The sequence below is a fragment of the Lagenorhynchus albirostris genome, chromosome 4, assembly GCF_949774975.1.
Source record: "Lagenorhynchus albirostris chromosome 4, mLagAlb1.1, whole genome shotgun sequence".
In the NCBI taxonomy this organism is placed as follows: domain Eukaryota; kingdom Metazoa; phylum Chordata; class Mammalia; order Artiodactyla; family Delphinidae; genus Lagenorhynchus; species Lagenorhynchus albirostris.
In genome coordinates this window covers 47,566,826-47,579,600 of record NC_083098.1, presented here as the reverse complement: position 1 = coordinate 47,579,600, position 12,775 = coordinate 47,566,826, and the positions used below count along the sequence as shown (strand labels likewise).

Below are 12,775 nucleotides of genomic sequence, written 5' to 3'. Positions count from 1 at the left end.
ATGTGAGGATTTTTAGTTAAAAGCCTATCTTCCTTATTCACAGGAGATTCAACTAACTCAAAGCTGGAAACATAATTGGTGGTTAATAAATACCTGTCGACTGATATGTACACATTTTACGTCCTAACCTAAAGCTTTTTATAAACAGACTAAGTTGGATACTGGGACACTGCTGTAAAAAAGTTCACGTCATCAAACATTTTTGTGTACCATGTTCCTGAATTAAGAGGTATATCTAATTCCATCACGAGTCCCTGAAAAAGTTACATTTCATGTCCCTTCTACTCATCCATACCTACTTTCAAGCATTTAGAGAAGAAAGAACCCACCCCATTCACAACAAAGACAACCACTGCATACATAAAGAAAAACAAGGAAAAAGCTAGTCAAGTGTGAAGAACACTAAAATGTAACACCATGAAGGCAGGGACTTTGGTCTGTATTGTTCACTGTTATCTGTATAGCATCTAAAACCACAGCCAGCACATAACAGTTGCTCACTAAATAATTGCTGACTGAATAAATTATTCTTTGAAAAAAATAATTCTGGACAACCAAAACGATTATTTTCAATGTTGATGGCTTTCTTAAGGCTTAGAAGAGTTCTATTATTTTACCTTTTTCCCAATTACTCTTATAGAAGAATACTTCAAAATAAAGAAAAGAGAATTGCTCTGAGCCAAAAATAGATAGCCTTGGAAAAAAACTTTCTATAAAATACTGTTTCAATATAGTTTTATTAGCAGTTATTACATCATAATTCACACTTACAGGATCCAAAGGACCGTCTTAGAAAATTCTAAAGTATATGTAATTAGATTTTAACAGTAAGATAGAACATATTCTCACAGCACACCCCGTAAAGAGTCAAGAATAATACTGAGAATTAAGTACAGTTCTATCAAGAACTAGAAAGGAATTCTGTGTGCATAGTGTCACTTAAAACAAAGTTCCATGTAAGTATAATACATCTATGGATGTGAATTTCAGTGGCAAACATTAACTTCCAAACAACTGACACCAAAGGAATTTCCAATCAAAACACAAGCATGGTGGCTGTCATTCAACGTAGAGCTGTGATAATTCTACAAAGAGACCCTGAATCCTTAAGTCCTGTAATATGATTTTACCCTGTGACACTAATACAAAACACATCAACTCTAATACACAGATTCTGACGCACCATGATAAAAAGATAGCCTTTTTCTATATCAGAAAATGCTCAGTTGTCCAGTACAGTATAGGCTGGTCATTGCTGATCTACTGAAATTCTACATCCTCCAGACTGAGCGAGCAGTATTGTAGGACTCACAAATATTACATTTCATGCCTAATATATGGAACTGGACTGTAGATTTTCCATTGCAATCATTGCAGAGAATCTGAAAAGAGATGAATTAAAAATTAAGTATACTAAACCTTATAAATAGAAAGTGGCACTGTCTGCTCAAAACAATTCCTCAAAAATCATACTAAAGATATGAAAACATACATATGTTAAGTCTAAACGTTTCCATAAATAGAAATACCTTTTATTTGTTCACTAAAATCTCTAATAAGAGATTAGCTGTGAATTTAGAAAATGAAAATGTGGATTTGAGCTAAGAAGTCTTATTTTAAAATAGTTCCCAAATAGTATAAATAGTAGTAGCACAAAAATTAACATAGGCATCATAATCAGATCAACACCTATACTAATTCAAAACAACACACAATTTCATTATTTTTCACTGACACTTAGAATATTATCTTAGTTAACAAAACGAACTTTTACATACTTATAATATTTTTGCTTATCCTTTAATATGCTAAGTTCCTAGCCTTCCATGCCTCAAAAATGAATTAAAGTCCAAAAGAATACTTTCTAAAGTTGAACAAAGAAAAGCTCTTGGCTCGTCCCTAAAATGACAATAAGATGCCACTTAGGAATTAATCTCTTCTAGTACTGAGATACTGAAAAATAAAAAAGGTGTTAACCTGAAAAAAAATCAATAAATTACTATGTGAGAAAAGCATTAGCTTTAGAAGAGCCACACCATAATAAGTAGAAAACATCCAAATTTTCTCTAAATTATAATTTGGAAAGTAATTCTTTTAAGAATATGATCTAAATGTAGAAAGTAGATTACTCGTTGCCTAGAGCTAGAGGATTAAGGAATGACTGCTAATGGCTATGGGGTTTCCTTTTGGGGTGATGAAAATATTCTAAATTTGATGGTGGTTATGTTTGCACAACTCCAAGAATACGCTAAAAAGCACTGAACTGGATATTTTAAATGGATGAGTTGTATGATATGTGAATTATATCTCAATAAGGCTGTTATTTTAAAAAATGATCTAAATAGGACATAGCACATTACAGGCTCTAATAAAACATGACACAACTATCAGTATTACAAAAGTGATCTTTCATTGATCTTACTAACAATTCAATTATCCACATGAATTATGAAATGCTCCAGTGTGAATAAAACAGAAAATAATTTTTATCTGTCTTTGTTAAGTGATTTTTATCTTTTTGTGTAGAAGTATTTGAAATGAAGATGTTTTGAAAATTCATGTCAAAAAGTTATTAAAGGGCTTCCCTGGTGGCGCAGTGGTTGAGAGTCCGCCTGCCGATGCAGGGGACATGGGTTCGTGCCCCGGTCTGGGAAGATCCCACATGCCGCGGAGCGGCTGGGCCCATGAGCCATGGCCGCTGAGCCTGCGCGTCCGGAGCCTGTGCTCCGCAATCGCAGAGGCCACAACAGTGAGAGGCCCGCATACCGCAAAAAAAAAAAAAAAAAAAAAAAAAAAAAAGTTATTAAAGCACCAGAAAGCTATCTACTTTCCAATTCTAACCTGTAACTGAATGTACTATGCTGAGACTAGATAGCAGCACATCTCAATTAATGGAGAAAAGATGATCATTCTCCACAAGGCAAAAGGCACAGAAATACCTCTTATATTTTAGATTACAGGCTAAGACCAAATAAAGTCTTAGACTAAAAAGGGTAATAAACATTAAAAACCAAGAAGTAATCTTAAAAAAAAAAATCAGTAAACATGTTTGCCTGAAATAAAATTTAAAATAATTAAAATTAAAACATAATTAAAATAAAACATCAAACCAGTAATCCACCTCTACTCAGTTACATTACCAACTGACTCTGTTAAGTAATATGTAAATTATTCAGAATAAAGTTTTTGCCTGCCATCTAGTGTTGGAAAGAATTTCACAAAGGTATTCTTGGATTTTTTTTCCTGGTCTTTTGAGTTCAGAGTAACTAAAATTTAAAGATTATTCTGTCCTTCCCATTAATCATCACATTGGCATCTATGCCCTAATAGTATTTTTTAGACAGATCTGAGCAAAAGGGCAAAAATAAACATGAACATCAACAAGGAACCTGAAAAGTTTTTTTAAGCATTGATTCTACTCACATCCACAGTCATGTTCTGATATTCTGATGGCATAGGAGTCTGTGCTACCTCATCATCCAGCTGTCTCCAGTAACTAGTCATATCTAAAGCAGAGTGCATACATAATGGACACCTGTAGTCTCTAGGAGAGATAAAAGAGTTATTTCCCAAACATTAAATGGGGAGTATATCAACTCAGGTATACAAGAAGATGCATGCTAACTGGTACATAAACCATCCAAGATAGGTATTATTTTATATTTCAAGATCATCTTACAAATCTGGAAACTTTCATAATGTAAAAGTTTTCAATTAAATCCTGTGTCATAGGGTGTTTTTTAAACCTACTTTTTTTTTCTCAGTTCTCTAAAATGAAGAGGAATTACTCAATATTCTCTGTAGAATATACTCAATATATTTTAAAAACCAATTAAACTGCTTTTTAGCTAAACAGCCTCAATTTCTTAACCTATTCAAGCAAAGGAGAGATTGTGTTCCTTAAAACTTATTCAGATCATATTATTTCCTTTCTAAAAATTCTGAAGAAGTTCCCTTCTACCTGGCTCTTAAAGTTTCTACTCATTAATTTGCAAGACCAAAATACATTTACACAGTCTCCTCTTTCCTAACTATTTGCATCTCACTTTAGCATCCTTTCCCCACAACAAAATCAGCATTAGATAAATCTTGTTAGCAGCTTTTTTTGGCAGGTCATTATACTGGGCCGATAAAACAACTAAGAATTTTGAGCAACATGCCTCAGTATTTTTATTTTTTACAACGCTATGACTGCCTCTGGCAGAGACTGAGCTCCCCAACAAGTACAGCCAGAAAATGAGAGTTATCTGTCTCAAGTTGTGGGATGAGATAAGGCATAACAGAAACAGGAGGACAAAGGTATAGTCCTATGCCCCCACCATGCTTTTTGCTCAATTTAACACTACCCATCTACCCAACCCATCTCGAGAGAAATATCTACCATGTCCAATATGGTGCAAGTAACGGCAAGGTTTGCCCATTTCCCCCTCCCCTCAAAAAAACAAAAAAAAAGGAAAGAGAAGAAAAGAAAACAGAGGTCTTACAATTACAGTTTTTTTAAATCCCATGAAACACTCACTTTTTCAACATTTCTTCATAACACGTTCTGAAAAATATAACATTATTTTAATAAAGCAAAAAGTACCTCCACTATTTCCAAACATTTTTTAGGAGAAAAACCAAAGTTACTTTACCTGTGTAAAAGATGTCCACATGGCAAGACATGAGCAACAATACGGGATGTGTGAATGTCCTGTAAAAGGAAATAAATGTTAGTGCTTAATTACATGAAGACAATATAAATACCCAGTATTTTAAATTCAAGAGGGGATTATTTCCAAAACAAAGAATATTTTAAGCTTACCTCCAAACATATTGGACAATCCTGCCGGGAAACATTTTCAATACACTGTTTAAAAGCAAAACTAAAATTACCAAAGCTTAACTAGATGGAAATGATATAACCATAGTATTAATAATAAAAACAAAGGAAACCATACCAACTTATTAAAGATAATAATGAACATTAATACACGTTTCTTATATGTCAGACAAAAATTGAACAGTTAACTCTCACAACTATGAATATGTCTTAATTATTCAAATTATCATTTTATAAATAATAACAGTTCATATTACAGAGATTGTACTACATGCCATATGCCAAGTTCATTACCTGTATTACCTCAATTAATTCCCACAACACTAAATCAAACAGGTACAATTATTACCCCATTTTACAGATGATGTATTTGAGGCCTAGAGAAGCTAAAGAACTCCCAAAATTATATGGTAGCAAGAGATGGAAATATATTTGAGCTCCAACACGGTGCCCACAGGGCCAGAGTTCTTAACTGGACAAGACAGTGTCTGATTAGATGTGAGGAGGTAAAAGAAAAAGCACCAAGCCATGGATGATGCCCAGGTTTTTAAACTAAGCACCTGAGTAGATGATACAACCATTTACTAATATAAACAATAAAAAATAACTGAGAAACAAAATAAAAATACCACAAGAGAAAATGAGTATACAGTTTTCTAAAGACAACACAGCAAGCATATCTTGCTATCACCCTAAACTCAAGTCGGTAAAACCAAACCCAATCTTTTATCTCCTACAAATTCACAATCTATTAATCAACTACTTTAAGCCAGCACTAAAAACCTTGGATGTCATCTTTATTCAGCCCCATTGTTTCTTTCTTATACTCCTCACAATATCCCCTATGTTCATTATTCATCTCACCACCTCAGTATTTTAGGCCAGTTATTATCTAGTATCTATTTTTAAAACACCCTCATTAGTCTCTCCATTCTCTAAATTCTTGGATAGAATCAGTACTATAAACGATAGTTTATTAGATTTTCTCCTAAATAATGAAAAATAATTTTTAACAGGCCTAGGATCATGACATAAAATTTCTACATCCAGGGATTCCCTGGTGGCACAGTGGTTGGGAGTCCGCCTGCTGATACAGGGGACATGGGTTCGTGCCCCGGTCTGGGAGGATCCCACATGCCGTGGAGCAGCTGGGCCCATGAGCCATGGCCGCTGAGCTTGTGCGTACGGAGCCTGTGCTCCACAATGGGAGAGGCCACAACAGTGAGAGGCCCGTGTACCACAAAAAAAAAAAAAAAATTTCTACATCCAAATGAAAAATATTTCTCTAATTATGAAAGGAATACTGAATTTTCTTGGAATGCTGTGTTAACAAAAGGTTACACTGCTCTGTATTTCTCCTGTACCGCATTTTTTTTTTTTTTTTTTTGTGGTACGCGGGCCTCTCACCGCTGTGGCCTCTCCCATTGCGGAGCACAGGCTCCGGACATGCAGGCTCAGCGGCCATGGCTCACAGGCCCAGCCACTCCGTGGCATGTGGGATCTTCCCGGACCAGGGCACAAACCCGCGTCCCCTGCATCGGCAGGCGGACTCTCAACCACTGCACCACCAGGGAAGCCCTCCTGTACCACACTTTTTAAAAGCTATTCTTAATACCAGTATCAATGATAAGAATCCATAAGTCAATTTAGAAGTTGTCTACATTTCACTAATAACTGATGGAAGTATTCTTACACACCATAGAGAAGAAACGGAATTGTAGATCAGATATTCTAAGGTGTATACTTTAGAATATCTACTTAATACTGCTGAAAAATAAAAAGCGACATGATTGTACTCGGTAATATCTGAAAATGAGCATGCTTTTAAACAAATTAGGATTTGAGCTGTTTTCAAAAATACTGTAATACTTTTTAAATCATGCAAACTGAATTATATACCTTGTGCTTTCCTTGGAGATTTACTGTGAGGCATAAGTTACATTTCAGACAGTGGAAAAAATCTTCCTTTGGACCAATCCTAAAAACAGCATGAAAAACAAACACATCTTTTACTACAGTGATAATCTGTTCATCATATATAAGTTTAGTTTCACTGTAAAGAAAGTTCAAACCACACTGAAGAAATGAGGTAAACCCCTACCTCCCCAACAGCATTCCCCAAATGTAAAAGCACTATAAGCAGAATGGTACCTACCCTTCCATGTCTTTTTCTCCTATAAAATTGCCCATATATATATACAGACACACACACTTTGGGTTTTGTTTTTTACATAGATGGATTCTTTCTATATATCCTGTTCTGCAACTTTCTGAAGAAAATTATTTCCTGAAGAGTATTCTACGTATGAATACATATAACCACTTTATTCCTCTCTACAGTTTCATAATATTACATGGTATGGATATATCATAATTTTTTTAATATTCTTTTATTGATATAATTTACTATCTTTAGTTAATACAATGATATAATAAATATCTGTATACAGACATCACTCAACCTACATGTTGATGACTTTTTATAAGATTCCTAAAAGTGAAACTATGGGGTCAGAGGGCATTGCATCATCAGTCTGATGCTGCCAAACTGACCTCCAAAGACAGCACAGTTTACACTCCCACCAACAATGTGTGACAGCACCCATGTTCCCCACACCCTAGCCAACACTGGTTACCTATATGACAGACAAATTTGAAGAGTCTTTTTAATTTGCATTTCTCAAATGATGAGACAGGGAGCATATTTTAATGTTTATGAACCATTTGGATTTCTCCCGTGGATTGCCTGTTCATGTCTTTGGTTCATTTTTCTACTAGGGTATTTGTCTTTCATCAATTTTAAAGAGGTCTTTTTGGGACACCCATGGTGGTCCAGTGGTTAAGGCTCCATGCTCCCAGTGCAGGGGGCCCAGATTCGATCCCTGGTCAGGGAACTAGATCCCACATGCCACAACAAAGACCCCACACGCGGCAACAAAGATCCTGTGTGCCGCAACTAGGGCCCAGCACGGCAAATACATAAATATTTTTTAAAAAGTTCTTTTTTTTAACTGAAGTATACACTTGATTTACAATATTATATTAGTTTCAAATATACAGCATAGTGATTCAATATTTTCATAGAAGACTTCCCTGGTGGCACAGTGGTTGAGGATCTGCCGGCCAACGCAGGGGACACGGGTTCGATCCCTGGTCCGGGAAGACCCCACATACCGTGGAGCAACTAAGCCTGTGCGCCACAACTACTGAGCCTGAGCTCTAGAGCTTGCGAGCCACAACTAATGAGCTCGCATGCTGCAAGTACTGAAGCCTGCACACCTAGAGCCCATGCTCCGCAACAAGAGAAGCCACCGCAATGAGAAGCCCACGCACCGCAGGGAAGAGTAGCCCCCGCTCACCACAACTAGAGAAAGCCCGTGTACAGCAACGAAGACCCAAAGCAGCCAAAAATAAATAAAAATTTAAAAAAATTTTTCATAGATTATACTCTATTTAAAGTTATTACAAAATAATGGCTATTATTTCCCTGTGCTATACAATATATCCTTGTTCCTTATCTATTTTATACATAGTAGTTTGCATCTCTTAATCCCTTACCCCTGTATCTTGCCCCTCCCCCCTTCTCTCTTCCCACTGGTATCCACTAGTTTGTTTTCTATATCTGTCAGTCTGTTTTTGTTTTGTTATATACATTCATTGTTTTATTTTTTAGATTCTACATATAAGTGATAACATACAGCATTTGTCTTTGTCTGGCTTTTCACTAAGCATAATACTCTTTAGGTCCACCCATGGCATTGCAAATGGCAGAATTTCATTCTTTTTCTGTGGCTGAGTAATATTCCTCTGTGTGTGTGTGTGTGTGTATGTGTGTGTGTGTGTGTGTGTGTGTGTGTGAGATACTGTTATGAACAGTACCACTTGGGGTGCATGTACCTTTTTAAATTAGTGTTTTCATTTTTTTCAAATATGTACCCAAGAGTGGAATTGCATATAGTATCATATGGTAGTTCTACTTTTACTTTTTTTGAGGAACCTTATTTAAAGGAGCTCTTCACATACCTTGGGTATTAATCTTTTTCACTTGCATATGTTACAATTATTTTTCTGGTATGTCACCTTTTTTTTACATCTTTTGTTATACAGTCATTTTAATTCTTATGTAATAAAAAGACGTATTTTCCTTTATGCCTTATGCTTCTGCCTCTGGTCTTGAAAAGACTTTTGAAACCCAAAGGTCATGAACATATTCCTCTATATACTTCTAATACTATGGCTTGTAATTTTTATATTTTTCTTTCATCCATTTGAAATGTATTAGGTATGGTAAAGGTGAGATTGCTAGCTGTCCCCAAATTTCTCTTATACCTCTTCTTGCACAACAACAGAACATTTAGCTAGGCACAGGGCTGCCAGAATAAAAACTATTTTCTAACTTCTCTGAAGGTATGAACAGAAAAGACAAATGAAAATTCTGTCTCATGCCCTTAGGAGAAAAGGGTATACCTTCCATTCACCTATTTCCCCCTTTCCACTGATATATCAGAATATGGACTCTTCTAAACTATGTAGGCAAGAAAATAGCTTATGGATGGCAAAAAAATAAGAGGAACCTGGACTTCTGTTTAATTAACTACATGGTTCAGACTTTTCCATAAGAAACATAAACGTCTACCTTTTTTGAAGCACTTGTTATTTAGAGTTTCTGTCGCAACATGCTAAAACCATATTCTAATGAATGCACAGTTTTAGTAGTAATCAATTTTTTGTTCGCAAATGGATAAACTATTTTCCTAATTCCCTTTCCCCTGATCTGAAATGCCACTTCTGTTATAAATTCATATGTATAAATATGTGAATGTACACACACACACACACACACACACACTCACAAACACACTGTTCTTCCCTTTATCTATTTGTCTATTCCTGTACAAAGAACACACCATTTGAATTACTCTAACTTATCATGTTTTGATTATGTAGAAAGGCAACCCCCTCGTTATTCTTCCTTTTCAAAATCTGCTTAGCTATGTGAATTTTCTCTTCCAGGTGAAATTTAGAATCAGCCTGTCAAATTCCGAGACAGAATAAGAGAGACTGGATCTACCCTCCTGCCTAAAACCACCACCACAAAACCCAAACAAAATATATGAAACAAGTTTCACTGAACATCAGGCAATGAAGGACAGTGATCTGTGAGATACGGGAAGCAAATTAAGTGAGCCCTACAATTGCCCCAGTTTACTGCTTAGAGCACTTCCAGGCCAAACAAGTTGAAGGAAGTAAGGCAGAGTCAAAAAGACTTCCTGACTGAGAAGATGGCTGGAGTTCACAGGACAGAGTACCAGAGAGGACAGAGCTGCACAGGGGAGCCCCCTCAGGTATTCAGCAGGATACACATCAGTGCATCCATGTGAGGAAACTACCCAAGGCCAGAGAGAGAACCATCCAAGAGAACTAGAAGGAACAGTGCTCAGCACTCAGACATGGCCAGGATCAGTGCTTACTCCCATCAGCCAGACTGGAAAACCTTAGAACTCATGGGATACTGGGTAGAGTACTCAGGAAGGTACTGAGTAATACCTCAGTAGTGAGGAATAATTATTCCTAGAATAAGCACACCTCCAGATCCATCTAACAAATTAAAAAAGCAAGTCCCAGAAGTACCAAACTGTTTCCAAGTAACTTAACTGCATCTCAAAATAAAGCTCACGAAGATTTGTAGGAATATGAAAATATCCCAACAAGGTAAAAAATCACAATGTCTGGTATCCAACAATGACCAGTGACACAAAGCAGCAGGAAAACCCAACCAAAAAATAATAATCCATCAATCAGAATCAATCCAGAACTGACAAAGATGTTAGAATTAGCAGAGAACATGAAACCAATTATTATTTCTATATTCCACACGTTCAAAGAGTATAGACATGAAAGCTATAAAAAAGACCCGAATCAAACTTCTAGAGTTAAAAACTAGAAAAGGTTGTTTGCTTATGATTGGTACATCTTTTGATATGTTTGTTATCCTTCCTTAAAAACAACTACATAAAAGAAAAGAAAGCGATTTAAAATTCTCCAGTGGGATCAAGGAGAAAGGATTAACATAGAATACTTAAGAGCTCCAGCAGTACTGGTAACATTCTATTTCTTAAAATGAGTGGCTTGCTGTATTAGTATACTTTAAAACAAACACATGTTACATATATGCTTATGTATACATCTAACACTTCAGGATTTTTAGAAAGAAAAAAATTCCTATATACCAACATGTCAATAGTACCTTGTCAGTGGGTGATTGGACTTCAGGCTGTTTTATCAATACTTTCATTCTTTCTACTTTTCTGTATTTTCCAATTTTTAAGTCTGTAGTGATTTTATCAAAACTTTTGACAATTTTTTTAAACTAATCTTCAAAAAGGAAAAAAATCTACCCTCATTTTTTACCTTCGTTGCCTACAAAACACTTCATATAAAAGCATATTTTCTACCCCAAAGTTAAAATTTAAATAGGCACACAATTGTTGATGGCCTAGTTAAATGATGAAGGCATGAAGAAACTTTTTAGAATAATGGAAATATTTTTTATCTTGATTTGTGTTGGTAGTAACACAGTATATATATTTGTCAAAAGTTACTGAACTAGACACTTAAAATGAATGCATTTTATAAGATGTATCAATAATTATATTCCAACTAAGTTGATTTTAAAAACTACTATTCCTCAGATATATCAGAAGCAATTAGAAAAGAATACTTTACATACAGTACCTACAAATTCCGCAGTCTTCACAATGATACTGTTTCTTGTCTTTGTCAAACAGATGGCACACACTGCAATAATATTCTCCAAACAATGTGCTACATTCTTCACAAGTCTGTTGTGCCTAAAAAAAACACATGTAACTAAAAAATTAGAGTTTACCAAAACATTTTGAATTACTATTTAAATATCCAGAATTTTTATTAATGTACACGCAGTTTTATCTTTACAAGTTTTTATACACTGAAATCCAAGATAAGGCTTACTTTAAGAGCTAAAGAAGTCATACTGGCAATACTCTTGATTAAATTTTTAAAACCACCTTAGGATAATTTTTTTTTAAAGAAAGAAAATAGAAATTTGTGATAAAATCTTACACGTTGGATTTTTTCACAGTTTATGCACTGCACTTCCTTTACTTTAAAGCGATCTAGCAGATGATCTTCATTCTTATCATGACACAACCGGCAAGAATAAAGCTTGTCACAGCATGGTGCCTAATCCCCAAGGGAGAAAAACAGTTATAAGAAGCAAGAAAAGACAAGTTTGCAATGCAAAAAGAAATTTCCTTCCTCCTCCTCCTCGGAACAAGGTCAAAAGATTACAACCAATAGATCATTTGGTAAACTGACACTAAACATGACATTTCACTGTTTTTCCTTCAACATCTACATTTCTGTGTCAAGCTGAACACAACCTTGTAGTTAAAGACAGAAGAACTGTGAAGGATGGAAGTCCCTAAATTGCAAAACTAATCCCACAATACCCTAAACTCATTCTCAGCCTAAATGGCACGCAGGCAATTTCTACTTAGACATTCCAGATAAATTCATTTACCAACTTCAAACCCGAAGCATTAAATACTATAAAGATTATATTTTAGTCCTCTTAAGTTTACTAACCAACAGCTATGTATCTGATACTTTAGAAGATGCAATAAACATAAAAGACAGTCCTTGTTTTCAAGAGCAGCAAAGACTGCCAGTTGTCCAACAAAATCTACTGTCTCCTTCTTCCCGGGCACATGACTGCCCAGCTATACTACAGTTTCCTTGCTGTTACCTGTGACCAAATGACTAAGTTCTTACAAACAGAACACACACGGAAGAAATCAGTGCCACTCCTGGGCCTGCATATTAAGAAACTGGGCATGCCTCCTCCTCCATGGCAAAATAATACAATGGAAAAAACTTGTCCCTAGGATAATCATGTGAAACAGAGCCTCA

At 35.5% G+C, this 12,775-nt stretch overlaps 1 protein-coding gene across 1 annotated transcript in view; it reads right to left on the bottom strand.

Moving 5' to 3' along the window:
* Positions 1–718: 718 nt before the first annotated feature.
* The window catches only part of RCHY1 (ring finger and CHY zinc finger domain containing 1), a 16,500-nt gene continuing 4,443 nt past the window's right edge, over positions 719–12,775 (bottom strand). Inside the window, 9 exon segments of the mRNA XM_060148013.1 lie at positions 719–1,294; positions 1,296–1,382; positions 3,424–3,544; positions 4,520–4,546; positions 4,635–4,693; positions 4,805–4,849; positions 6,722–6,800; positions 11,558–11,673; positions 11,927–12,046. Coding sequence (XP_060003996.1) covers positions 1,250–1,294; positions 1,296–1,382; positions 3,424–3,544; positions 4,520–4,546; positions 4,635–4,693; positions 4,805–4,849; positions 6,722–6,800; positions 11,558–11,673; positions 11,927–12,046 — 699 coding nt within the window. The 3' untranslated portion in view covers positions 719–1,249.